The 26,010-nt window shown below is 39.5% G+C and overlaps 1 protein-coding gene and 1 long non-coding RNA gene across 2 annotated transcripts; one reads left to right on the plus strand and one right to left on the minus strand.

The window, feature by feature from the left end:
* SSR1 (signal sequence receptor subunit 1) lies at nucleotides 1–25,783 on the plus strand. The gene is given in 8 exon segments (NM_001258152.1): nucleotides 1–184; nucleotides 3,262–3,374; nucleotides 9,573–9,660; nucleotides 11,649–11,911; nucleotides 14,404–14,480; nucleotides 15,215–15,293; nucleotides 17,696–17,789; nucleotides 23,267–25,783. Coding segments are annotated over 8 exon segments (861 nt in total). The 5' UTR covers nucleotides 1–105; the 3' UTR covers nucleotides 23,335–25,783.
* Nucleotides 9,873–14,061, minus strand: LOC144340575 (uncharacterized). The gene is made up of 2 exons (XR_013416829.1): nucleotides 13,752–14,061; nucleotides 9,873–12,323 (listed from the first exon to the last, which is right to left on the minus strand). It is a non-coding gene; the product is annotated as an uncharacterized LOC144340575 (long non-coding RNA).
* Nucleotides 25,784–26,010: the final 227 nt, after the last annotated feature.

Below are 26,010 nucleotides of genomic sequence, written 5' to 3' on the forward strand. Positions count from 1 at the left end.
GTCCCGCCCCTCGCCGCCCGGAGCCCGGATGAAGAGTAACGCCATTACCGCCGGAGCAGCCGAGAGCCCTCCCGGACGGAGACTGGACACTGGACCGGCAGCGCCATGAGACTCCTCCCCCGCTTGCTGCTGCTTCTCTTGCTCGTGTTCCCTGCCACTGTCTTGTTCCGAGGCGGCCCCAGAGGTGAGGCTAAGGAGAGTGTGCGGAGGGGGATGGCCAGGAAGGAGATGCCAGTGACGGCAAGTTTGAAGTTGGAGGCGGTGGCCGCTCCGGGTCTCGGGGTCCGTGTCCACTCCGCTGGCCTCTCTCCGCCCTCTCCCCAAGCCTAGGCTCGTAGCAGCAGGGGCCCCCGCGGGCGCTGGAGACCCCGCTGTGGCCTGTCCCTTGCACGCGGAGTGCGGGGCCGTGTCCGGACGACCTTGCTTCGTGGCCGGCCGAGGGCTGGGCTTGCTTCTCTGGCCCTGGACCCGCGCCTGCAGGAGCGTCCAGAACTGAAGGGTCCTCGGCTGCAGGAGGAGGCGAGGGGGCTCTGGCCACGGCTGCGCTCCGAGCGCGCCGCAGCCGGGCTGTTTCTTTTGGCCGCCTCCGGCTCCGCTCCACCCCCAGCCCCTGGTGCTCAGGGCTGACGTGTCTTTAGCTTCCACGCCGCGAGTCCGTCTTCATTCATTTGCTAAAACTCTTGTTTTCGACACATCTAAGCCATCAGAGTGGCTTTTTTAATGGTCACCTGCCTCGTTCACCCCCTGCTTGACCCGTATGTGTTACTATGATTTCAGAAAAACTACCTTGTCGTCACCCGCGTTATCGGCCCCTGCTGCCAAGCGGACTGAAGAATCCCTTTGGGATGTCTCCCTTACTTCTGCCTTCTTCCTTTCCTTTTCTTTTCATGGAGCAGTTTTTTGTTTGTGGAAGCATCGTGTTGTGCTGAAAAAATGTAGCCTACTTCGAGTGTTTTTAATATGTAGATTTATTCTTTCCAACAATTAACCCAGCATTTAAGTGTGAAAGTAACTTAGCAGAATATAAAAATGAGGCAACTTGACTTCCTGCCCGGGTTTTGTCATGAACTTCGACTTTCTAATTTGCAAAGTGAAATAATTAGGCTGATTAAGCACTAGAATTCCCTTTCATTCTGTAAGTTTAAGCAAGCTGTGTGTCTTAACGGTAGTGACAGGTATCCAGGAGTTGTTTTGCAATGAAAAGTGAAGTGACTGGCTTCTGTTTAATGGCTAGAAAACCAAGTGGGAGAATGAAACAACTGTTAATGCGTTCATCTGCAGGTTTAACAAGATTCTTTTACTTTGGGAGTCGTTTGCTGGTTCTCTTTAAGCTTATTTAAAAAAAAAACTTGACAAATGTAGATTTCATTTTAGAACTATTTAGAACTATTTTCAAGTTGTAAAAACTTTCAAGAAGCATCAATTCATTATCTAAACTGAATTACTATCTTGTAAACATTTTTTGTGAGTAACGATTTTTCTTTTAAAGAAAATGTTCAGTTTTTTCCAGCTGAATGAAGACTGTTAGACTTCATAGGGACAAAATTGTTATTGGTTAACATTAAAATAATAAAATTGTTTAATATCCATGAAAGACCTTTATATTCCAAAGTGCTCAAATTTACAACTTGAAATTACTATGTCAGACATGGATATTTTTCTTACTGGTTTTTGAAAAGGACTTATAAGTTATGAATGCACTATTTTTAGTCTTTGTTTAGCAGGCAGTGAAATCTCTTCAGTTCATAATGCATGGTTCAGTGTTCTTTAATATTTTGCAATAAATCTTAGCGACCAGTGAGAACTCAAAGACATGGAAAAGACTGAAAATGCATGGTCCTTGATGTAAGCTGTTTCTCCTGGGTAAAAACACGCTTCCCTTCCCATGTTTTTCCTCCACAGAATTGCCACATCATCATTTTGTCTGAGAGATGTTGGAAGACATTAGAACTTTGAAATTCTTTTTAGGGTTTTGCCTGAAATAGATAGAATGTGATTTACTTAGAGTACTGTTATCTATAAAACTGTAATTTACTTTTTTTTTTTTTTTTTGCATTATAACTCTACTTTGTAACAGTAAGTTTGAGAAAAATAAAATGCCATAAAGCATGTTTGAAGCCACATGCAAAAATAATTGGATTCTTTCTTTGCTATCAACCCTGAAGCTGCCCGTACCGTTTTTACTAAACAATGTTTTTCGTGCAAGCCAGTTTTTACCACGGATATGATATAGATATTTGTTTCTTGGACTCACAGGCTGTCAAGTTCTAAGAGTTTCAGCTGTAGTCACCTCTGATAACAGTGTTTCCTACATAGAACTTAAGAATGCTTTTTTTTTTTTTTTTTTTTTTTTTTTTTTTGAGACGTCTTGCTGTGTCGCCCAGGCTGGAGTGCAGTGGTGCGATTTCCGCTCACTGCAACTTCTGCCTCCCAGGTTCAAGCAATTCTCCTGCCTCAGCCTCTGGAGTAGCTGGGACCACAGGTGTATGCCACCACACCGGACTAATTTTTGTATTTTTAGTAGAGACGGGGTTTCACTATACTGGTCAGGCTGGTCTCGAACTCCTGACCTCAAGTAATTCACCTGCTTCAGCCTTCTAAAGTGCTGAGATTACAGGCGTGAGCCACCGCGCCTGACCAAGAATGCTATTTTCTTTTAAAGGTAGGGGTTGTTTAGTTTGCTTTATGTCATTAATGACCGGGATTACATTTAGAAGTTTCTTACCTTTGCAAAAAAATTATTTTCCTTAATTTGCTTAACAAAATTGCTTGAAGTTCTTTGTGTTTCAAGGCATCTTTAGTTTGTGCCATTCATTTTTCCATCTGTTGGGCACTTTTTGAAATTAAACCACATTTTCCTTTGAAAATGTGCAGGCAGGGAACAGTGGTTCATGCCTACCTCCCTAACTACCCAGGAAGTCCTAGCTACCCAGGAAGCTGAGGTGGAAGGTTCACTTGGGCCCAGGAGTTCGAGGCTGCAGTGAGAGCTATAACTGCACAGCTGTATTCCCACCTAGGCATCAGAGCAAGACCCTGTCTCAAAAAAAAAAAAAAAAAATGCAGTTGTTAAGACTTCTAGTAAAATAAAATACAGATATTCTTAGATGCATTGTAATTGGCATCATTCAGGTGAACTGGGAGATTCTGTTAGTCCAAGGGAAGATTTTTTTTGCCTATATCTGATAGTAAAAAAAAAAAAAAAAAAAAAAAAGTAGTATTCCAGAGTAAAGGCTAACTGCTTTTTCTGTATTTTATCATTAGGCTCATTAGCAGTGGCACAAGATCTTACAGAGGATGAAGAAACAGTAGAAGATTCTATAATTGAGGATGAAGATGATGAAGCCGAGGTAGAAGAAGATGAACCCACAGATTTGGTTAGTGTTATATACTATTTAATATATGTAAAATGTATGTAATTGTATTAATCTGTTCTCATGCTGCTAATAAAGACATACCCAAGACTGGGTAATTTACAAAGAAAAGAGGTTTAATTGATCCATAGTTCAGCATGACTGGGGAGGCCTCAGGAAACTTACCATCATGGCAGAAGTGGAAGCAAACATGTCCTTCTTCACATGGTGCCAGCAAGGAGAAGTGCAGAGCAAAGGGTGGGGAAAGCCCCTTATAAAAACCATCAGATCTTGTGAGAACTCACTATCACAAGAACAGCATGGAGGTAACCATCCCCCATGATTCATTTACCTCCCACCAGGTTCCTCCCACAATGTGGGGATTATGGGAACTACACTTCAAGATGAGATTTGGCTGGGGACACAGCGAAACCATATCAATAATACATCTAGAATTTATCCTTACTTGTTTATTTTTAGAGACAGAGACTTGCTCTGTTGCCCAGGCTGGTGTGTGGTGGCACGAGCATAGCTCACTGCACCCTCGAACTCCTGGGCTCAAGCGATCCTCTTGCCTCATTCTCCTGAGTAGCTAGGACTACAGTCATGCCCCAACAAGCCCAGCTAATATTTGTAATTTTTTTTGTAGAGACAGGGTCTTGCTATGTTACCCAGGCCAGTCTCAAACTTCTGGGCTCAAGTGATGATCCTCATGCCTCCAACTCTCAAGGCTCTGGGATTATGGGCATGAGCCACCACACCTGGCCTAGAGCTTATCCTTATACAAAAATTTAAAATCCCAGCTTTTAGAGGTTTGTTAATGTGATCAAAGTGAATTGAAATTGGGAGAATAGGCACCAGTCATTGAGAATAAAGCGTATTTTCTGGAACAGGGAAGGAGACATGAAATAGTTAACAATTCAGGATCGTGGTGACATGAGTCTAGAAGGGTAACAGCATAGTAGAAATAGCACTGGACCAGGGCTTCATAGATTTGGTATACCTGCTGCTTAGTTTTCTGACTTATCTCTGTGGGTCTCAGTTTCTTTTTTGCTTGCTTGCTTTTACTCTGTTTTTATTCTTTTTGCTTACTTGTTTTATTTCTGAATCCTTATGTGCCAGGCACTGTTCTTGGTGCTGGGTGAGCAAACTAGATATTTTCTCTGCTCTTTTAGACTGTTTTTGGGGCAGTTATATGTGTTTTAATGGCAGGGGGTGAGAAGCAGACAACAAACAGTGTATAAAATATATCCTGTGAAGAATAAGGGGGTTAGAGAAGATCTCTTCAAAGTTGTTCAGGTCTGAAATGTTTACTATGTAATACAACAGTAAGAATATTGGGCTGGAATTGGGATCTTTGCAGCATGCATCTAGCTAATTTTATTTCCTCTCTGGAATGACTGTAATCCATCCTACACAGTTTTTTTTTCTTTCTATTTTCATGTCATACTTGAACCTGGAACCTCTCATGATTCCAGATTTTGTCATTTCCTTCAAAATTAAACCACTAGTTCCCTATTTTCTTATTTCAGTGTCAAAATATTTAGACTTATATGTAGATTTCTGCTGCTTTTTTGACTTACCTTCATTTTTATGGAGTATGTCTTCCAACTAAGCAAATCTGTTGCTATTTTATTGGTGTTTTTGAGTTATCATTTTTATGCTTCTGCACCTGCTGTTTTATCTGGATAGGATGTCCCTAGTAATTTGTGAACTCTCCTAATTTCCCCTCTTTAGGAACTCCTTACTGATTATCTGTGAGTCAAGCGTTTCATACGTTTGTATACAGATACCTTTAGGGTTTATGTTAAGACTCCGCATCTTCAACCCAGCCTGCATTAGGTGAACAGCTTTAACTAGATTAATACATTTCTGCTGCGTTGTTGTTAATGAATATTTGACCAGTTGTGGTAGATAACTTAGAGTGATGGTTGGAAGGGAATCCATCTAGGAATTCAGGAAATACCATAAAGATGGTATTTGGGGCACTGAAATTTGGGCATGTATTGAAATTTAGTGATGGATTATATCGTTGTTACCAATTATATGAAATTACTTGTGCTCTGTGACACTGGAATGTACTTACTGTGGAGGAGGAGGGTAGAAGAGAGATGCTGAATGCCATGAGGCATGCCTGTAATCCCAGCACTTTGGGAGGCCAGGACAGGAGAATCACTTGAGCCCAGGAGTTTGAGACCGCCTGGCCAACATAGCGTGACACCATCTCTACTAAAAAAATTAACTGAGCCTGGTGGCTTGTGCCTGTAATCCTAACTATTGGAGGCAGGAGGATCACTTGAGCCCAGGAGTTCAGGGTTACAGTGAGCTATGAGTGTGCCACTGCACTCCAGGCTGGGTGACAGAGTCAGACCCTGTTAAATAAGTAGAGGATAGGGGGTAGAGAAGGGAACTGTTAGATCTTTGAGAGACTTGTGTCGTTGGCCAGACCTTTTCCATATCTTAATTTCTCCTGCCTTGAGAACCATTAGAGGAAAAAGAACAACTCTGATTATCCACTTTCTACCCTGGCCTATTAGTACAAAAGTGTTAGTACCCTCTGCTTTGTTACTTATCTCAAATCAGAAAATAATTAAGGTAGATTGAAATAGAAAGGCAGGAAAAGTATTACCTTCCATTGGACTAGACCATGCCAGCAGGGGCAGGATCCCTCAAAGCCAAGGCTGCTACAGAAGTCACCTCCAGAACTGAATGAGCTAGAAAGTTCACCTACTGCTGCTGTTCCCAAGATTTCTTTATCACCTTATACTCAGCTGCCAAGGCATCAAGGAACTGGGAGATATGGAAGTATGCTGGAGTCAAGTGAGGGAAAAGAGGGTTTTTCATAAGATCTAAGATATCAACAGCTGGTTTAGACGCAGGTTATTGGTTTAGAATTTTTGAGGGCAAACCTTCCCCACCCCCGAAACGGAGTCTCGCTCTGTTGCCCAGGCTGGAGTGCAGTGGCGCGATCTCGGCTCACTGCAAGCTCCACCTCCTGGGTTCACACCATTCTCCCGCCTCAGCCTCCCGAGTAGCTGGGATTACAGGCGCCTGCCACCATGCCCGGCTAATTTTTTGTATTTTTGGTAGAGACAGGGCTTCACCATGTTAGCCAGGATGGTCCCCATCTCCTGACCTTGTAATCCACCTTCCTTGGCCTCCCAAAGTGCTGGGATTAGAGGCATGAGCCACCGCGCCCAGCCTAGTCACCTGGGGCTTTTCTACCCCATTGATTATTCTTTTACTGTATAAAACTGGGTTGCAATGGACCTTACCATCATTCCTGAAAGGTTTTTTTGTCCTCCCCATAGAAATGATAGAGGTTTTTGGTTTTATTTTTATTAAAACAAGAGCTGTAGTAGTAATAACACTAGCTAACTTTTAAAAAATTATTTAGCTGGGAGCAGAGGCTCACTCCTGTAATCCCAGCACTTTGGGAGGCCGAGGCGGGTAGATCACAAGGTCAGGAGATCAAGACCATCCTGGCTAACACGGTGAAACACCGTCTCTACTAAAAATACAAAACAAAGTTAGCCGGGTGTGGTGGCGGGCACCTGTAGTCCCAGCTTCTTGGGAGGCTGAGGCAGGAGAATGGCGTGAACCTGGGAGGCAGAGTTTACAGTGAGCTGAGATCGCGCCACTACACTCCAGCCTGGGCGACAGAGTGAGACTCCCGTCTCAAAAATAGATATATATATATTTAAAATAGATGATATATTCAAATGGCTTAGAACTTATAAGGTACAGAGTATATGATGAAAAGTTTCCCTTGTGTGCCTTCCAGCCATGAAGTCATCTCCCTGTGGGCGACCAATGCCACCAATTTCTACACTCTCCTCTGGAGATTGTTTGCAATAGCTGAAATACTTTGGAGTTTTACCAGGTAGCAGATACTAAGCATTATACACCTTATATGCTGAATAGTTGTAAGGTAAATGAGTTACTTAGTTATCCACAATCAGTATTCCAAACATTTACCGTGTTTAAATCCGTAAATGAGTTTTCAGTCTTGGCAGCAACATTGCCTTCAGTGTCAGAAAGTGAAGAAGGCCATCAAGCATGAACTCTATCAGATTTTGTATTTTCTACTTCCAAATATATTATTCACCCATTGTTCTGCGTTTTCTCCTTAATAATGAGTTGTCCTTGTTCTCTTCTAAGGCTAACCCTTCCACCTGTGTTCATGTCCCCATCTCTTCCTGCAGAATTTTGTTACATTATTCTTTCATTTTGTAACATCAAGCATTAATCCTCCTCAGTGATTGGATTCTGTTAAGCCACATATGTGCTTATACTGTTCGTCCATATTTGCTGCACCCACTTATCTTTACCAACGCCAGTGACTTCTTGAAAGAGAAACTTGGGCAGCTTTTCTCTTCTGCTCACTTCACGTTTATTCTCTATCATGATCTGGTCCCATATATCTAGTAAAACTAGTATTGCTAAGGTCACCAGCAACCTAATTGCCTAATTCCTTGTTTTCCGTTGTTATCCTGTTGTAGCTCTTTTCCAGCTCTTCTCAGGATAGTTTCATTTGAATGCTCCATAAGTACTCACATTGTAAATGTCCAGATCATTTGCCATGTGTCCTATCGCCATAAACTCTGTTGTTTTGATACGGCTCCAGTGATTCAAGCTGTTGCCTTGTTACTTCTTCTGTTTATTTTTATTCCAAAACCCATCAATCAGATATCAGGGATTTCTCTTAACTCTTTCTGAAATATACTTTTTTCCTCTCTATCCCTGTCATTTATGGTTTCGGCCTCTCTGTCTCTGGTCTCTTTTCCTACTTATGGATCTCTTTTCTCAGAAGTAGAAACTTATTCTTACTAAATGAATGAAATCATTAAGGATGCTTAAAATATAGCTTACAACACAGTTTCACAGTCATTGAACAAGTGTTTGAGTGCATCCTCTCTTAAGTACATGAGCTGGATGTGGAGGATTTTACAATTATGAGACAATCTTTGCTCTTGACAAGTTTTATCTGTTGGGGGAAGTAGTTTTTATATACGTGAAAAGTTAAATGCCAGTAAACAATGGCATCCTGAAGCATCTCAATTTATTAAGAGTCTGGATACTTCAAAGATGTGACTGTCTCTAATCCATATTGATGCTTGGAGAAATGATGCTGCACTGTGTTTAAAGTTTTAAATAAAATTTGTTCACATTTTTTAAAAACTGTTGAGATACAGTTTATGTATCATAAAATTCATCTGTTTTAAACATACACTTAGTAAATTTACCAAGTTCTGCAACACAAATTCAGTTTTAGGACGTTTCTGTCACCCCAGGAAGATCTCTGGTCACACTCTTTTTTTTTTTTTCTTCAAAATTATGTGACTGATCCTCACAGGAAAATTTGGTTAATTAGAATGGAAATCTCTGTAGGCTGTTAACAGGTACTTGAGGGCAGGGGTGGGCAAACTGTGGTTGCAAGCCACATCTAGCTATCCCCATTCATTGACTTATTGCCTGGGGCTGCTTTCACACAGTAGCCCCATAGTTGAGTTGAGTCGTTGCAAGAGAGACTTTATGGTCTGCAAGGCCGTATTTGCTATTTGGCCATTTATAGAAAAAGTTTACCAAGCTCTGTTCTAGAACCTTGGAGTTCACAATATGGTCTGAATACCAGCAGCTTTGGCATTTTCTGGGTGCTTGTTAGAAGGAGAATGATAGGCTTTGCCCTAGGCCTGAATTAGATCTGTAACATCCCCAAAGAATCGGTATGCACATTACTGCTCAAGATGCACTGCTCCAAAAGTTCTATTTTAATTAATGAGGTATGATGAAATTCTTATTACTAATCCCAGCAAGCTGTAGAGAAGCAGTATTTCGTCCTAACATAAAGTGAAGTCTTTATTTCTTTCTTTTATTATTTTTTTTTTTTTGAGTCGGAGTCTTGCATTGGGGCAATCTCAGCTCACTATAACCTCTACCTCTTGGGTTCAAGCGATTCTCCTGCCTCAGCCTCCCAAGTAGCTGGGAATACAGGCACGTGCCACCACACCTGGCTAATTTTTATATTTTTTAGTAGAGACGGTTTCACCATGTTGGCCAGGCTGGTCTCGAGCTCCTGACCTCAGGTGATCTGCCTACCTCGGCCTCTTAAAGTGCTGGGATTATAAACGTGAGCCTCCATGCCCAGTCAAATCTTTATTGTTAAATAATGATCTTTTTTCTCTCCCATAGTAATCTCCTCTTAATTGTTCTTTTTCTTAGGTAGAAGATAAAGAGGAAGAAGATGTGTCTGGTGAACCTGAAGCTTCACCAAGTGCAGATACAACTATACTCTTTGTAAAAGGAGAAGGTAGTACGGAAGTATTAGTTTTAATTCAGATGTAGGAATTTTAAAATGATGAACTTGTTCATATATATCTGAATACCCATATCTGTAAAAGTAATATTGTTGGCATTTAAAGGGAATATGCAGATGATAGAGTGAAAAATAAATAAACTAAGGGGAAAAAATAAAATAAATACTATCTAGTTTAACTAGAAATTGACTGTCCTTTTCAAAAATTTTGTTTTTGAGACAGGGTCTCGCTCTGTCACCCAGGCTGGAGTGCAGTGGCCCCCTCTCGACTCACTGTAACCTTCGCCTCCCAGGTTTAATCGATTTTCCTGCCTCAGCCTCCTGAGAAAGATCATGTTTTAAAACTTTTTAAAACTGCCACAGCAAAGTAACTTTGTCTTTTTTATTTTTATTTTTTTTTTTTGAGATGGAGTCTCGCTCTGTCACCCAGGCTGGAGTGCAGTGGTATGATCTCAGCTCACTGCAACCTCCGCCTCCCAGTTTCAAGCGATTCTCCTGCCTCGGCCTCCCTAGTAGCTGGGATTACAGGTGCGTGCCACCACGCCTGGCTAATTTTTTGTATTTTTAGTAGAGATGGGGTTTCACCATGTTAGCCAGGCAGTCTCTATCTCCTGACCTTGTGATCCACCCACCTTGGCCTCCCAAGATGCTGGGATTACAGGCTTGAGCCACCACGCCCAGCCCTTTGTCATATTTTGAGTGTTAACCATTAATGAAATACTTAATTTTTCCAGTATGGTCTAGGTTAGAGCCTAGGGTTTTTTTGTTGTTTGTTTTCTGAGATAGAGTCTTGCTCTGTTGCCAGGCTGCAGTGCAGTGGTGTGATCTCGGCTCACTGCAACCTCTGCCTTCCAGGTTCAAGCGATTCTCCTGCCTCAGCCTCCCAACTAGCCAAGACTACAGGCGTGCTCCACCACGCCCAGCTAATTTTTGTGTTTTTAGTAGAGACGGGGTTTCACCATGTTGGCCAGGATGGTCTTGATCTCCACCTCATGATCTGCCCACCTCTGCCTCCCAGAGTACTGGGATTATGGGTGTGAGCCACCACACCCAGCCAGAGCCTAGGTTTTATTAAAAGAAAATAATTATGGCTGATAATTTATTGAGTTCTATACGGTAGATGCTATTCTCAATACTTGGCATGTATTACTTAGTTCTAACAAGCCCACTGAGCGTAGTCATTGTTGAACTGAGGTTTGGAGAAGTTAAGAACTGGAGTCAGGGCTCCCAGTTCATAAGTAGATTTGAGAACACAGGATCCAGACCTAGATCTGTTGACCCCACAGCCTGTGCTGTACTCAGAGAAACTCAGCTTTGTAGACTACAGTGTAATTATTGAAGACTTAATATTGAAAGTTATTAATTTTCTTGGTCTTCTCACATTTTCGGTTTTATTCCCATGGGCTTTCGAACTTTACGCCTATAGGAAGTATAATTTTATTATGCTTTTTTTCTTCTATTTTTGTAGCTACATCCTTGGGTCTTAACCTTCAGATTTGCATTTTGATTAATTGCTTAACATGGATAGGGATTGCCTGATTAATATTTATGTTCTAATAGATACTAGTTTTCCGATGAAAGTCTTGGACTTTATATTTTTTCATTCTTCTATTTATTTGCACAGATAACACTAAGCTGGAGGTGAAGGTGACTTCACCAACACATGTAACCCTGCTGCTTGAGTATTTCACTGCCAAAAATCTACAACTCTTTTACCACATGATTTGGATGTGATCTGCTCTGAAATCGAGACACTTATTTGAATGCTTATGTGGGAGTGCTAGCATACAGACAAAAGAGTTTCAGCCTATACAGCAACTGGAATCAATTTCTAGCTAGCGGGTGACTGGAGTGCTCTGTTGGAAGGGATTCTGACACCAAAGTCTACACAAAAGGGTGCAGAATCCATTAGTAATGCCTTTTTAAAAATTTTGTGCTCTTTCCATGTGTTCTAATTTTCTTGTCTCTATTTTGTTTCTCAGATTTTCCAGCAAATAACATTGTGAAGTTCCTGGTAGGCTTTACCAACAAGGGTACAGAAGATTTTATCGTTGAATCCTTAGATGCCTCATTCCGTTATCCTCAGGACTACCAGTTTTATATCCAGAATTTCACAGCTCTTCCTCTGAACACTGTAGTGCCACCCCAGAGACAGGCAACTTTTGAGTATTCTTTCATTCCTGCAGAGCCCATGGGCGGACGACCCTTTGGTTTGGTCATCAATCTGAACTACAAAGATTTGAACGTAAGATCCTGTAAACTTTTTTGTTTAAGTTAGAGATGGATGGGGACGGCGATGTTGTTTAATAGAATTCATCTATTCATTCAGGTGCCTGTTTTGTGGTTGAACCTGTGATAGCCACCAGGGAAGCAAAGATAAATTGCACATTTCTTCTTCAAGTCTGTAATCCAGTGGGGGAGGTAGATGAAAACAGGCACTAGAGCATGCTGATAAGTGCTGCATACTAGAGATGAAGGGAATAACATGCTATTGTGTGGGGGTGGAAGTGAAAATGGAGATGTAAGTAAAGCTATGAGCCGGATCTTAACGGGAAAAGGAGCAGTAAGACACACAATGGAGTCTGCTGCTTATTCAGATGTTAAGATCTGTCTCTGGGCACGGTGGCTCACACCTGTAATCCTAGCACTTTGGGAAGCTGAGGTGGGTGGATCACCTGAGGTCAGGAGTTCGAGACCAGCCTGGCCAACCTGGTGAAGCCCTGTCTCTACTAAAAATACAAAAATTAGCTGGGCATGGTGGCAGGCACCTGTAATCCCAGCTACTCGGGAGGCTGAGGCAAGAGAATCACTTGAACCTGGGAGGCGAAGGTTGCAGTGAGCCGAGATCGCACCATTGCATTCCAGTCTGGGCGACAGAGTGAGACTCCATCTCAAAAAAAGAAAAAAAGATCTGTCAAATAATTTGTTTTGTACCTCCTGTTGTTGCTTGCATTTTGCCCATTTTACTACTTCTATTTGTAAATTTAAAGACTGTCTGTAACTGTTTTCCCATCATTTTATATACTCATAGGTAATGTAGATCCATATATTTTCAGTGTAGTTTTAGCAGCAAGTTTTATCATTTAGTTTTTGATTTAGGAGAACCAAATGTCCTAATATAAGCTCTGATGCCTTATGATTTTTACTATGTATATTATATATCAGTCATCAATGACTGAATGAGAGAAACGTAGTAGAAGTAGGGCCTTGTTTAAATGAAAGCACATCTAAACCATTCCTTTGTCAAAAAGTTTTCAGAGAAGGAAATGTTATTTTCTCTTGGAAATTAATTCAACCTTTTCATTACCCTGGTGTTAACATGCATACCTTATGTCTGAGTTAAATTTCTAGTGCTGCAATCAGGTTTTCCTTTTTCTGATTACTTAGTAGAGAGAAGGAAGTGTTTTCATCCTGTCCTCAAAATAATGTATTAAGCATCCTCAACTCTATAGTTAAGTAGCTTAAAGAATTACTGATTTTACCTTGTTTGTGAGTAGAATAAAATTTGATCCAACAGGTATATGTGTAGTTTTAGTTCCTTCTTTTAAATTCACCTCTACCACTTTTTTTTAAATCTGTGTATTATTCCTGAAATTGTCAATAGAGGAATGCAAATTGAAGGATCTTGAAGTAAAACTTACATAATTACAGTTTAGCAATAAGTGACAGTTGACAACGTACTACCTTTGTGAAGAATAGCTATGTATTGCCCCAGTGAGTCTAATGCATTTGAAAACAAATTGTGAACTGATAAAATTATTTCAAGACCACAACATAAAAATATTTTCATACCTAAAGTGACCATCCCATTTATTATGAAGAATTTGGTTTCCAGCCCACTGTCTTTTTTTTTTTTTTTTTTTTTTTTTTTTGAGATGGAGTTTTGCCCTTGTAGCCCAGGCTGGAGTGCAATGGTGTGATCTTGGCTCACTGCAACCTCTGCCTCCCGGGTTCAAGCAGTTCTTCTGCCTCAGCCTCCCAAGTAACTGGGATTACAGGCATGCGCCACCATACCCGGCTAAATTTGTATTTTTAGTAGAGAGGGGGTTTCTCCATGTTGGCCAGGATGGTCTCGAACTCCTGACCTCAGGTGATCTACCTTGGCCTCCCAAAGTGCTGGAATTACAGGTGTGAGCCAGCACACCTGGCACGACTGTCATTTTAGAATATGAATTTAACTTTTGTTCGATCTAGTTCTTAAAATGACCTGCTGTTGTAGCTGCTGCTGTACTTTTCCTTCCTTCCTTGTTTTGAAGGATTACAGACAACGAAAGGTAAAGTTGTTGACGTAAGAATGCTGTGAGCTTTGTTTCTTTCTGCACATTTTATCTCTATTTTACTTTATGGGTCCTCACACCACCACCCCTACCCCAAAAGAAAGTTTGGGGACAACTTTGGCAAAATTGGTAAGTTTTTTTTAAGGGGTGTGGATCTCGCTATGTTTGCTATGCTGGACTCAAAACTCCTGGGTTCAGGCAACCCTCCTGTCTCAGCTCCCCGAGTAGCTGGGACCCCAGGCATACGCCACCTCACCTGGCCCAGAGACTTCTTATTTTATGTGAGAAAATAACAGTGTTGAGTCCCTGACACGCAGTATTGCAGTTACATATGAATGAGTCTTCTAAGTGATGGGAAGACTATATTCAATGTGTTAGAGTAACCATTTTAAGTAATGTTACATGTTTTCCTTCCTTTATTGCATTTAGATTTTTCTGATTATTTTATTTTTTTAAACAGGGCAATGTATTCCAAGATGCAGTCTTCAATCAAACAGTTACAGTTATTGAAAGAGAGGATGGATTAGATGGAGAAACGTAAGTGAAAGTTGTAGCATGTAGATCTTGATCTTGCTTGTAAAGTAAGACTGGAAAGCTTGCTCCTGTTGCAGCATTTTTTAGATATTGAAAATGGAATGGACTGTATAGATTTGGTGAGATCCTTCCAACATTCATTCATACTTCAGATATTCATACAACTATTAAAGTCAAATTAGGAAAGATAGTTGAAACTGACAGAAGAATCTCTTTAAAAGTTAGTATTGGCTTTATGTCCTTCCTCTCATCTAAATTTTCTACCCCATGCTTATAAACTGTTCACCAGCCTATCTCGTGCCTCTGAAATGACTATTGAAAACATAAGTTAGAAGATTTTATCTTGGAAAATGTAAGTGTTCTTTCTGAATGATGGATCTTTTTTTACTCTAAACTTATATATAATTCACTTAAGGTAATTTTTAAATTGGATTGTGCAAAATAATGTAATATTCCAGGCAGATGAACGCTAATGCAATTATTATATAAACCAAGCTTTTGAATAGAGCATAAATAGTAATTCTATTTTCAATCATAGAGGTTTTTTTTGACTAATTGCTCTTAAAGGTAATTTATAAAACTTAACTGCTTGGATTTAAATTGAATACAAAGTATTTTATTCCTTTTCCCCACAAGTTATTTGGAAAGCTTCTATCATGTGTTATAATTATAGTTGTAATTAGCTGTGGTATTTCCTCTGAATTAAAGACAGTTCATATTTTCTCCTTTTGTACCAGAATCTTTATGTATATGTTCCTTGCTGGTCTTGGGCTTCTGGTTATTGTTGGCCTTCATCAACTCCTAGAATCTAGAAAGGTAATTATGGATGAACACCTCTTACAGCCGTCTTTCAAAAGTTGTTAAGAGTTACTAAGTTAAGCACAATCTAGTTCTTCGGCCTCAGACTGTCACTGTGGGTTTGTATACTTAGAACTTTGGAGTACCTTTTTAAAATAAAACCTGAAGCCTTGGATATGTAAATTGATTCATTTAGACTTTCTTTTTTTTTTCTGGACACAGAGTATTACTTTGTTACCCAGGCTGGTGTGTGCAGTGGTGTGATCTTGGCTCATTTCAGCCTCGACTTCCTGGGCTCAAGTGATCCCCTCAACTTAGCCTCCCGGTTAGCTGGGACCTTAAGTGTATGCCACCACCCCCAGCTAATTTTTAAAATTTTTTGTAGAGGCAGGGTTTTGCCGTATTGCCCAGGCTGGTCACAAACTCCTGAACTCAAGCAATCTGCCCACCTTGGCCTCCCAAAGTGTTGGGATTACAGGTTTGAGCCACCACACCTGGCCTCATTTAGACTTTCATACACCCATACAATTAGTGTCCTTTGTGCCCTCCAGAGTGATCTTTACCTTTGGATTGGTATTGTAGCTCTTAATGCTAGTGTTTTTATTCCCTAAACTCAGGTTTTATTATTCTATTTACTATACTTTTTAATGGGTATGCTATTTTATCTGCAACTAACCTAGCTTTTATATTTGCTTTTTTATTTATTTATTTATTTGAGACTGAAGTCTGGCTCTGCCATCCAGGATGGAGTGCAATGGCACAATCTTGGCGTACTGCAACCTCAGCCTTCCAGGCTCAAGTCATCCTCCCACCTCATCTTCCCGAGTAGCTAGAACTACAGGTGCACACCACCACAGCCAGCTAATTTTTGTATGTTTTGTGGAGACGGGGTTTTGCCATGTTGCCTAGGCTAGTCTTGAACTCCTGCGCTCAAGCTATCCTCTCACGTTGGCTTCCCAAAGTGTTGGAATTGTAGGCATGAGCCACCACCACACCCAGCCTGCATTAATACTCTTTAGTTATAGAAATAATCCTTAATTAATAAACGAGTCCTTTCATTGGAAAAAGAACGAATAAATTTTGTTCTGTCAGTCAAAATTCCATTTTTGTAGTTAGAGTAATAAAATGATTAGTTAGAGTAGTAAAATGGTAACACCTGGGGTCTACCACGATCATGGTTCTGGATTCATTCCCTACCGTATCCTTATTTCCCTCCTCTTCCCCATTCCCTCACTTACCCTCCTCCTCTCCTTCCCTCCAGACTACAAAAACAAAACCTAAACTGTTTCTGTCAGTGGGAAAGTATAAGCAATTTTATCAGATATGTTAGTATAATCCATTAGACCCTCAGCAGTCGCTAGTCATTTTGGCGATTATTTGTTAAGCCTTAAGTCAGGCAGTCAAATCTATGTTAAAATTAACGATGAATGTTGTTAATAAGCTCTTTCTCTTTAAAAGAGAAATACTTTGTGTTTAAATATTAATTTCTAAAACTTGCTGTGCCTCATTGTCGTAATGGTTGGAATTTTTGCGGTAAATTTGTATATTAGGTATAACTGCATCTCCATTTTTCTTCCATTTAAATGAAACCATTTTTAAGTTATCTCTCCATGTACTTAGGTTCTAACTTACAGATTATATAATTAATACTGTTTCGTATGTAGATAACAGGTTTGTTGGTTTCTTGGGGGTTTTTTTTAAAGCAAGGCTAAATGATGATTCATTTTTACTTTTTAGCAGATTTGCTGTAAATACTCTAGGGAGAAAGTTTGACGTTCTTAAATTGAGGTGGTTAGCTTAATGAGATTTTATGGTTTCATTTTGTTTTATCTGTGCCAACTGTTTAATTGTATTTAGCTTACGATGCAGGAACTGCCTGCATGTAACATATCAGCAGTTGTCCTGAATTTTATTGAATATGGAAATACATTTATTCTTTGATTACAGTTTGATTCCTAAAGGGAAAGAAAGTCATTGTATAAATAGCTATTCTTATTTGATCCACCAATGGTCCAATAACATGAACCTTTATAGCAAGGGGAAAGGTCTTTAAAGCCCGAAAATAAATGTGATGAAGATTTATTCTTTATAATGAGCACTAGACGTGATTTTCTCCTTCCCTTTAATAAAGTATTTGAGTGGAAGCGTGTTCTAGGAAGACTAGAAGAGAATATAACTTGTTTACTAAGATATTTAAATTAAGTAATTTGATAGGTGTTTTAAAAATTAAAGTAAACAGCTGATCATGATAGTATGTGGCTATAGTCCCAGCTACTTGGGAGGCTCAGGCAGGAGGATTGCTTGAGCCCAGGAGTTCCAGGCAGCCTGGGCAACATAGCAAGACCTCAATTCTTTTTTAAAAAATATTAAGTAAATGATATAATGGAACTTCTTTAAAATATGTCTTTATGTTCTTATAGCGTAAGAGACCCATACAGAAAGTAGAAATGGGTACATCAAGTCAGAACGATGTTGACATGAGCTGGATTCCTCAGGAAACATTGAATCAAATCAGTAAGTATTCTTAACAGAATTGGCTGGGAAGTTTTTCTCTTAATTGGAAATTAAATATCTTAGATTTAGTTTAAAAAAAAAAAAAGGTTTTTCAGTGCTACTTAACATTCATCTTTTCCATTACTTGTGTAGAATCTAGTATAGTGATTAATGAAGACCTTAAAGGTTTATTCAGTGTGTAGTCTTTAATTTGGAAATTCTTCCAAATCTGCAGCTTATTTACCAATGTGTGAATTTTCTGTGTTCCTAATCCATTTCCTATCTCTTTTCTTTCTGTTGCTTCAGTGCAGAGTAGAAGAGGTGAGGCATTTAATTATTTTAACGGTTTTTGCTAGAGTATTGGGGGCTCTCAAATAGCACGTAAATATTTTACATCAAGTTTAATGAGTAACGGAACAGTTTTTCTTACTACATTTTATTAGAAAAACTACCCACTGTAACTTGAAAGAATAAAACTAAAATATTACCTGATAATTTACAGATATATTTCAGTTGTATTACATATTCAGTTTGTTAAAATACTAATCTTTATAAAGGAATACAGAAATTTTTCTTCAATTGTAGAAGGACGTTTTAAAAACGTTTATTATAAAAGCAATGCAGCCTCATGAAAAATTAAATAGTACAGAAGAGTACAGAAGTGAAAAAAATAAGTCAGTTCCTGGCTTCATTAATCCTATTTATTTATTTAAGACACAGTCTTGCTCTGTCGCCCAGGCTGGAGTGCAGTGGTGCGATCTTGGCTCACTGCAACCTCTGCCTCCTGGGTTCAAGCGTTTCTCCTGCCTCAACTTCCCGAGTAGCTGGGATTACAGGCACGCGCCACCATGCCTGGCTAATTTTTTTGTATTTTTAGTAGAGACAGGGTTTCACCATGTTGGCCTGGCTGGCTCTGACCTCCTGACCTCAAGTGATCCGCTAGCCTCGGCCTCCCAAAGTCCTGGGATTACAGGCATGAGCCACCACACCTGGCCCTATTTTTCATAAATGGTATTATGTTTATATTTTCTATGAATTTTCTATACATGTGTAAGTGTATACGCCTACTGTTTTTATGTATTTAGTTCAGATTGCATCATGCTGTCTACACGGATCTACAACTTCAGTTTTCATACCTTGGATGTCTCTTTACAGTAGCTGCATATATTTACTTAACTGTTGGTAACAACTAGACAGTATTCTTTTATGTATATATGTCATGATAGATTAAACCTGTTCTGTATTGGAAGGTAACTTTTAGTTTTTCACTCCTACAGGTAATACCGTAATGAATATTGTTATATTTAATTTATAGGATAATTTCTTAAAGTTAGAATAACTGAGTCTAAGATTAAATACACTGACTTTTTATGGAAGGGACCCCATTTCCCTCCTAAAAGGGAAAAAAAAAAAGGTAGTGCCAATTTATGTTCTCAGCCATGCACAATATTGCCTATTTAATCAGTCGGTATGATGCAAAATGAATGTCTTACTGTTTCATTTGCATTTCTTTAAGAATGAGGTTCAGCTCCTTTACACATATTCATAGTTGACCCTTGAAAGACACAGGTTTGAACTGCTCAGGTTTCACTTTTATATACAGATTTTTTCAATATAGTTGACCCTTGGTATATTGGTGGGTTCCACATCTGCAACCAAAAGCAGATTAAAATAGAATATTTGGCCAGGCGTGGTGGTTTGCACCTGTAATCACAGCACTTTGGGAGGCTGAGGCAGGAGGATCACCTGAGCCCAGGAGTTTGAGACTAGCCTTGGCAACATAGTGAGACCCCATCTCTACAAAGAATGAGAAAAAAATACATGTGTTGACATGCACCTAGGCTGAGGTGGGAGGATTGCTTGAGCCTAGTAGGTCCGTGATTGCTCCATGATGGTGCCACTGCACTCCAGCCTGGGTGACAGTGAGACTCTGTCTCAAAAAAAAAAAAAAAAAAAAAAGGTGGGGGTGGGGAGGAAAGGAAATCATTGAGGAGCTAATCTCTGAGGATGCAAAAGCATAAGAATGATATAATGGACTTTGGGGACTTGGGGGAAGGGTAGGAGGAGAGTGAGGGATAAAAGACTACACATTGGTGATAGTGTACACTGCTTGGGTGATGGGTGCACCAGAATCTCAGAAATCACCACTAAAGAACTTACCCATATAACCAAACACCATCTGTCCCTCAAAACTGTTGAAATAATAGTAAAATTAATTTCAAAAAAAAAAAAAAAGGAAATCACAGTTTTTGCAGGATACCAAACCCGAAGTACAGGGAAGGGTTTTTGTATCCACTGGTTCCTCAGTGCTAACAGCCAGACTTCAGTATGCCTGGATTTGGGTGGGGTTGCAGTGGGGGAGTAGTCCTGGAATTAATTTCCTGCAGATAACAGAGATGACTGTATTGGCTAGTGTTTCTTTTCCTGTGAATTGGCTGTTCAGGTCCTTTTCCATTTTTAAATTGTTTTCTTTATTGCTCTCTGTGAGCTAGCTGTCTATTTGAAACATAATTACAGTATGGCAGTTGCTTTATGAAAGGTGGGTACAAAGTAACAAGAGCACAGGAGGAGGTCAGCACTAGACCTGAGTCGTGAACGGTTGGGTGAGGAGTCTTTAAGGTTTTATGAGCTATGCTAACAACTTTTGACTCCTGGGTCAAAGAGAGCCACTTTAAAGGAGAGGAATTACAATTTTGTGTTTTGAAAATTATGGTAAGCTGGGCATGGTGGTGTGCACATGTAGTCTCAGCTACTGGAAATGGTAAGGCAGGAGGATTGCTTGAGCCCAGAAGTTTGAATCCAGCCTTGGCCACATAGCGAGACTCCCATCTCTAAGAGAAAAAAAAAAAAAGAAAAAAAAAGGAAAAATTAGGATCACTTTGTGGAGGACTGCAAAGGAGCCGTTGGAAGCAGGGTTACCAGTTCCGTGATTTCAGTAAAGCACAGAAGTCACTGGGGCCTAAGCTGAGGCAGTAGTGATGGGAGTAGAAGGATGTTTCATAGGTGGAGTAGATGGGGTTTCTTATGACTGGATGTGTTAGTGAGGGAGGAATGAAAGAGCATTCTGAACTTAGGCAACTGGGTGGAAGGTGATCCCATTAATATCCCATAATCTAGGAAAGAGAAGCATGAAGGATGAGGAGAGATGTATTTGGATTAGCTATACTGAGTGTGAAAAACCTTTGGGACTCCCAGATAAGGATGTCCAGGAAACATCTGAAAGTTCTGTTTCAGAGCACAAGTGAATCAAGATTTGGAAACCCTGGGACATATAGCATCGGTGGTAGCTCAAGTCATGGGAGCTATACATCTGTTTTTTTTCTTCTGAGGCAGGGTCTCACTCTGTCACCCAGGCTGGAGTGCAGTTACATGATCATGGCTCACTGCATCCTCGATCTCCTGGGCTCAGTCCGCCCGCCTCAGCCTCCGAAATAACTGGGACTACAGACGCATGCCACCATACCCAGCTGAATTTTTATATTTGTTGTAGGGAGGGGATTTTACCATGTTGCTCAGGCTGGTCTTGAATTTACGGTCTCAAGTGATCTGTCCACCTCAGCTTCCCAAAGTGCTGGGATTACAATCGTGAGACACCATGCCCAGCTCACATCTGCATATGATACTGCTGCTCACACAGATGGCTGTTAAATCCTAGAGTACTTTTTGAATTCTCAAAGACCGTATGTTCAGCATTTTACGTATTTAGAAGAATTATTTAGAGATTGGTCAGCTGTAAGGGCAGTAGTTCCTAGTCTAACCTTTTTGAAAATCTGATAAAAGTTGTAGACTATCTTCATCAGAAACATGTATCTGTACTCACAACTCAGTTTTAGGTAAGTTGAAGAGCCCCTGAAACCATCCATTAGTAACCTACTTAATGAAGTAGTGAGAGCAGTTTTCTGGATTTTTTTTCACACTTGAAAAGTGAGGCTCTGTCTTAATATTTTAGCCCTTAACCTTTTTTTTTTCCCCCCCCCACCGAGACAGTCTTGCTCTGTTGCCCAGGCTGGAGCGCAGAGGTGTGATCTCAGCTCACTGCAACCTCCGGCCCCTGGGTTCAAGTGATTCTCCTGCCTCAGCCTCCCAAGCAGCTGGGATCACAGGTGTGTGCTACCACACCCGGCTAATTTTTGTGGTTTTAATAGAGATGGGAGTTCACCATGTTGGCCAGGCTGGTCTTGAACTCCTGACCTCAAGTGATCTGCCTGCCTCAGCCTCCCAAAGTGCTGGGATTACAGGCATGAGCCACTGTGCCTGGCCTTAGCCCTTAATCTTAAGGAGATTTCTTTGAAGCAAAATTTGTAGTCTTTAAATATTCTTGGCTGGGCCAGGTGTGATGCCGTGTGCCTATAATCCCAGCTACTTGGGAGGCTGAGGCACGAGAATTGCTTAAACCCAGAAGGTGGAGGTTGCAGTGAGCCGACATTGTGCCATTGCACTCCAGCCTGGGGGACAGAGTGAGACTCTGTCTCAAAAAAAATATATATATTCTTGATAAACATTTACACATTTTCTAGGTATGGTGATCTCACAATTTTGGAGGTGGGAGATCTTTTGAACAGATTTTTTTTTTTTCCGTTTTATGAAATGCTTACAAATAAGCCCCGTACTTTGGTGAAAATCCCTTTCTAGCCCTTCACTTTTTTTAATTGGAAAAAATGATTTTTATTTCTACTTATTCTACAATATACAAACATACAAAAAAAATCAGTACCAAAAAATCAATATGAAATCAATGAATGCAAAATCAATACAAAAACAATTATGCAAGTAATTTCTAACTTATTCTAAAATCTTCCTAATATGTAAAGTACCCCCTAGAAAGTAAGACAAGACAATAATAGAGGGAAGAAGATATACATCCAGCCTTTCACTTTTTGGAGAAACTTATAAATGACACCTGTTACCGAATGGAAGTAGAAAAACCCACCACAAATTTATTTTCTGTTAAATAGACCCTACTAAGAATCTAACATAGGAGATACAGCTTGTGTGCATAGAATGGTTTTAGCATTGAAATACTAATTTCCTTTATTCTGCTGCTTATTCCAGGTAAATTTATGACATTGAAAAATTATGCAAACTGCATGACTGCATTTGTAAATACAAAATCTTTCATTTGTAACCAGCATGTCTCTTTGAGCTGTCACTATCATACCTTTTAAGCAGTTTTTAAGTGTTTACTTATGCATGTGTAAACTTGGTTAAGTTACAGAATTCAAGATTTTGCATGGTATCTTCAGCAGTACAATAACCAAGTTTTAATCTTTTACCCACCCTAATTGCAAAACAGTTTCATTTTAATTGGAATTACCTCTTGAAGGATTGTGTTAAAGATTGTTTTTAAAACCTAGAGCTAGATAGGAGGCATTTATTATTAGATGGTATTCATGCATGTGTGTAACTTAGTGGGAAAGTTGAAGGCAGATACTCTTTACATGTCTTTTGGATTCAGTATACTTGTAATAGCAAGCTTAAAACTTTCTCTTTTCTTCCAGATAAAGCTTCACCAAGAAGGTTGCCCAGGAAACGGGCACAGAAGAGATCAGTGGGATCTGATGAGTAAATGTTCCTTTGTGCAACAATTCGGTCTTTACTTAACCTGCCCTAATATTTTTCGGCCTGATGGGAATTAGTGCAGAGAAGCCATATCACCATAGAAGGCAACTACTACTTATGTGTGGACTGAGCAATCAGAGTCTGTGGCGATAATATTGCTGAAAATGCACTGCATTCATTTTTCTAAAGTAACAAATTTGGTTTTTTTTTAAACCATTAAAATCTATGTGTGTGCGTGTGTATGTATGTGAGCAGTTGGTCTTACCAGAATCATTGTTGAACTACCTGAAACAAGTCTTTAGAATACTAAATATAATGCAGTTGTCTCTTCCTTTTTGACATTTTCTGATTTTTCCCCCAAACCTCAGTTAATATTTACCCACTATGATTATTGATGTCCTGCCTTGAACAGTTTTAAAGAAAACAATTGTTGGAATAGCTCAAATTTCAATTGATGGCACAAATTAACATTTCGTTGTTTTTGCTGTATTACAATTAGTATTCTAAAGGCAGAAGCAGAAGTAGCTGCTTTTTAGCAATAGAATTGTTTCGGTATTTTGCTGCTGTTTAATGCACACCTTCAGAAAACTTCCCAGTGGATTCAAGGAATTTGGGGATCTCTCTGGCAACAAATTGTGAACACAAAATTTCTGCTGACTTTAATATATGAAACCTGATCCTACCCCCTTTTTTAACAAAAAGAAACTAGTATATTTGTGAAAACTGTGTTGTGTTGTCTGTTGTTGCTCTAGTTCTGACCCAGAGATAGCTCTGGAGTGATTTTAGACCTACTCACTCAGTTGTGTGTAGGTTTTTTTGTTTTGTTTTGAGAGAATTTTTCTCTCCTTAATAAAAGCATCCTTTTTAAAGAAAAGTTGCCTTGGTCCACAGACTAAGCAGAAAATCAAGTTATCAGGACAGAGATATTTCCCAATTAACTCCTAATCAATGAAGAAAGTGAGTTGGATATTTTTAAAGCAGTTAACTAATTGTTTCTTATCTAATCTTTTGGGAGTTTTGCTTGTTGATATAACCTTTTTAGTTAATCTGAAAGATTCCAGAAATTGTTCTTAAGTGCTTAAGACTGAAACCAAAATTAAATTGTACTTCATAAAATCCTCTTACAGAGTTACTCTTGCCCTAGATTGTAAATTAAGTCTGGCATTATTGTCAGACTGGATGGAGGGTGAAGTAAAATAGTATGAACAGTTAAGAGGCTCTCCCCTTCTTGTCTTTAAGCCATATTCTCCCACATGTATTTTATAAGAAAATGTTAAGTCAAATTTTAGTGGTTCTTTAATTCCTGACCTCTTCATTCTCCTTTTCAGTATAATCTCCCCTACACTCATGCCCACACAGACAAAAAACAAAACGAAATACACACAGAAAAAGTCTTTCCAGACTGTTGAAGTATTTAAACATCTGAGCCAAAGCCGATGACAATAGAATAGAAGTTATTGTATAATTGTTAATCACTTTGCAAATAGGGGCTAAGATATCAAATTACCTATATTGGCATTGCTGAATTACAAACTCTATATCTGTAATATAAAGTGTTTGAGTTTTTAATTGGGCTGTTATGATGAGTAGTTTATTTTGAAAAAGCTCTATGAGCTCTAAGTAACTGCATGGTTTTTTGTTTCATGTAATATAGGACACCCTTCACATTCTCAAGGAATATATTCCAAAACATTTTTGTGAATATCTAAGTTTGTGAAACTACTACAGCATGATACAGTAAGGTGTAATTACAGAATTTACAAAATGTAAATGGCCTCTAGAGAGTTTTATGGAATACCTGGTAATAACGTAGGCAGTTGCAAAACCACACTGAGTTACAACTGCCAGCCCTCCTCATTGCCTTACATACCAGCCCTCCCACTTCTGAAGTTCAAATTAGTGCCTCGGAAATGTAGAATTTATTATTTGTCATGTTTTATTTTTTTTTTTTAGCATAGATTGAGAACAGTTGAACTCTTAAATCCTCAGATGCCAGGGGTCTGCTCTAGCATCAGTAAGTATTTAGCAGAAACTAACTCCGTAATGAATGGAATTCAATTCCACACATGGTTTGTTCAAGCACACTTAATAAGTAGCCTATTTTTTAAATGTCTTTTTAAAATGTAAATATTTGGATGAAGTTTTTCTTTGTTTTGATATATTCATTTGCTACACCAACTATGTTTTCAGAATTCATCTTTTGAACAACTTGGTTTCAGAATATGTAAAATGACTTTAAGGATCTTGTGTATCAAACCTGTCCCCAGATGTGTGAGAATAATATGTTCATAAAGCATGGATCTCGCTTTGGTTGTATAGCTTCCTCATTTACTTCATGGTCTTCAAGCCCCTGTTGACTTTCGGGGCTAATCCGCCCTCTAAAGCATTGTCCCAGGAGAGGAAAAGGGAAATGGGACCTCAGAAGTAGAAGCCTCAGGGAAGGAGTAAAGTAGAAATCAGAAGAAAAGAAGCTTCACTTGATAGTAATAAGGTTTTTAAGTAACTTCAGAAAATGTGATTTTGATAAGAAGAAAGGGAAAATTTAGACCTTAAAAAATATGGAAGAGCTCCTGCCTTACAAGTGCATTTGTAGCACATCAGCCTAGTATCATGCATTCGTAGCACATCAGCACAGTATCATGGCTGTGCTGGGGAGAAGTAAATGGTGGTAATGTAACATTGC

The sequence above is a fragment of the Macaca mulatta genome, chromosome 4 (genome assembly GCF_049350105.2).
Source record: "Macaca mulatta isolate MMU2019108-1 chromosome 4, T2T-MMU8v2.0, whole genome shotgun sequence".
NCBI classification, from domain to species: Eukaryota; Metazoa; Chordata; class Mammalia; order Primates; family Cercopithecidae; genus Macaca; species Macaca mulatta.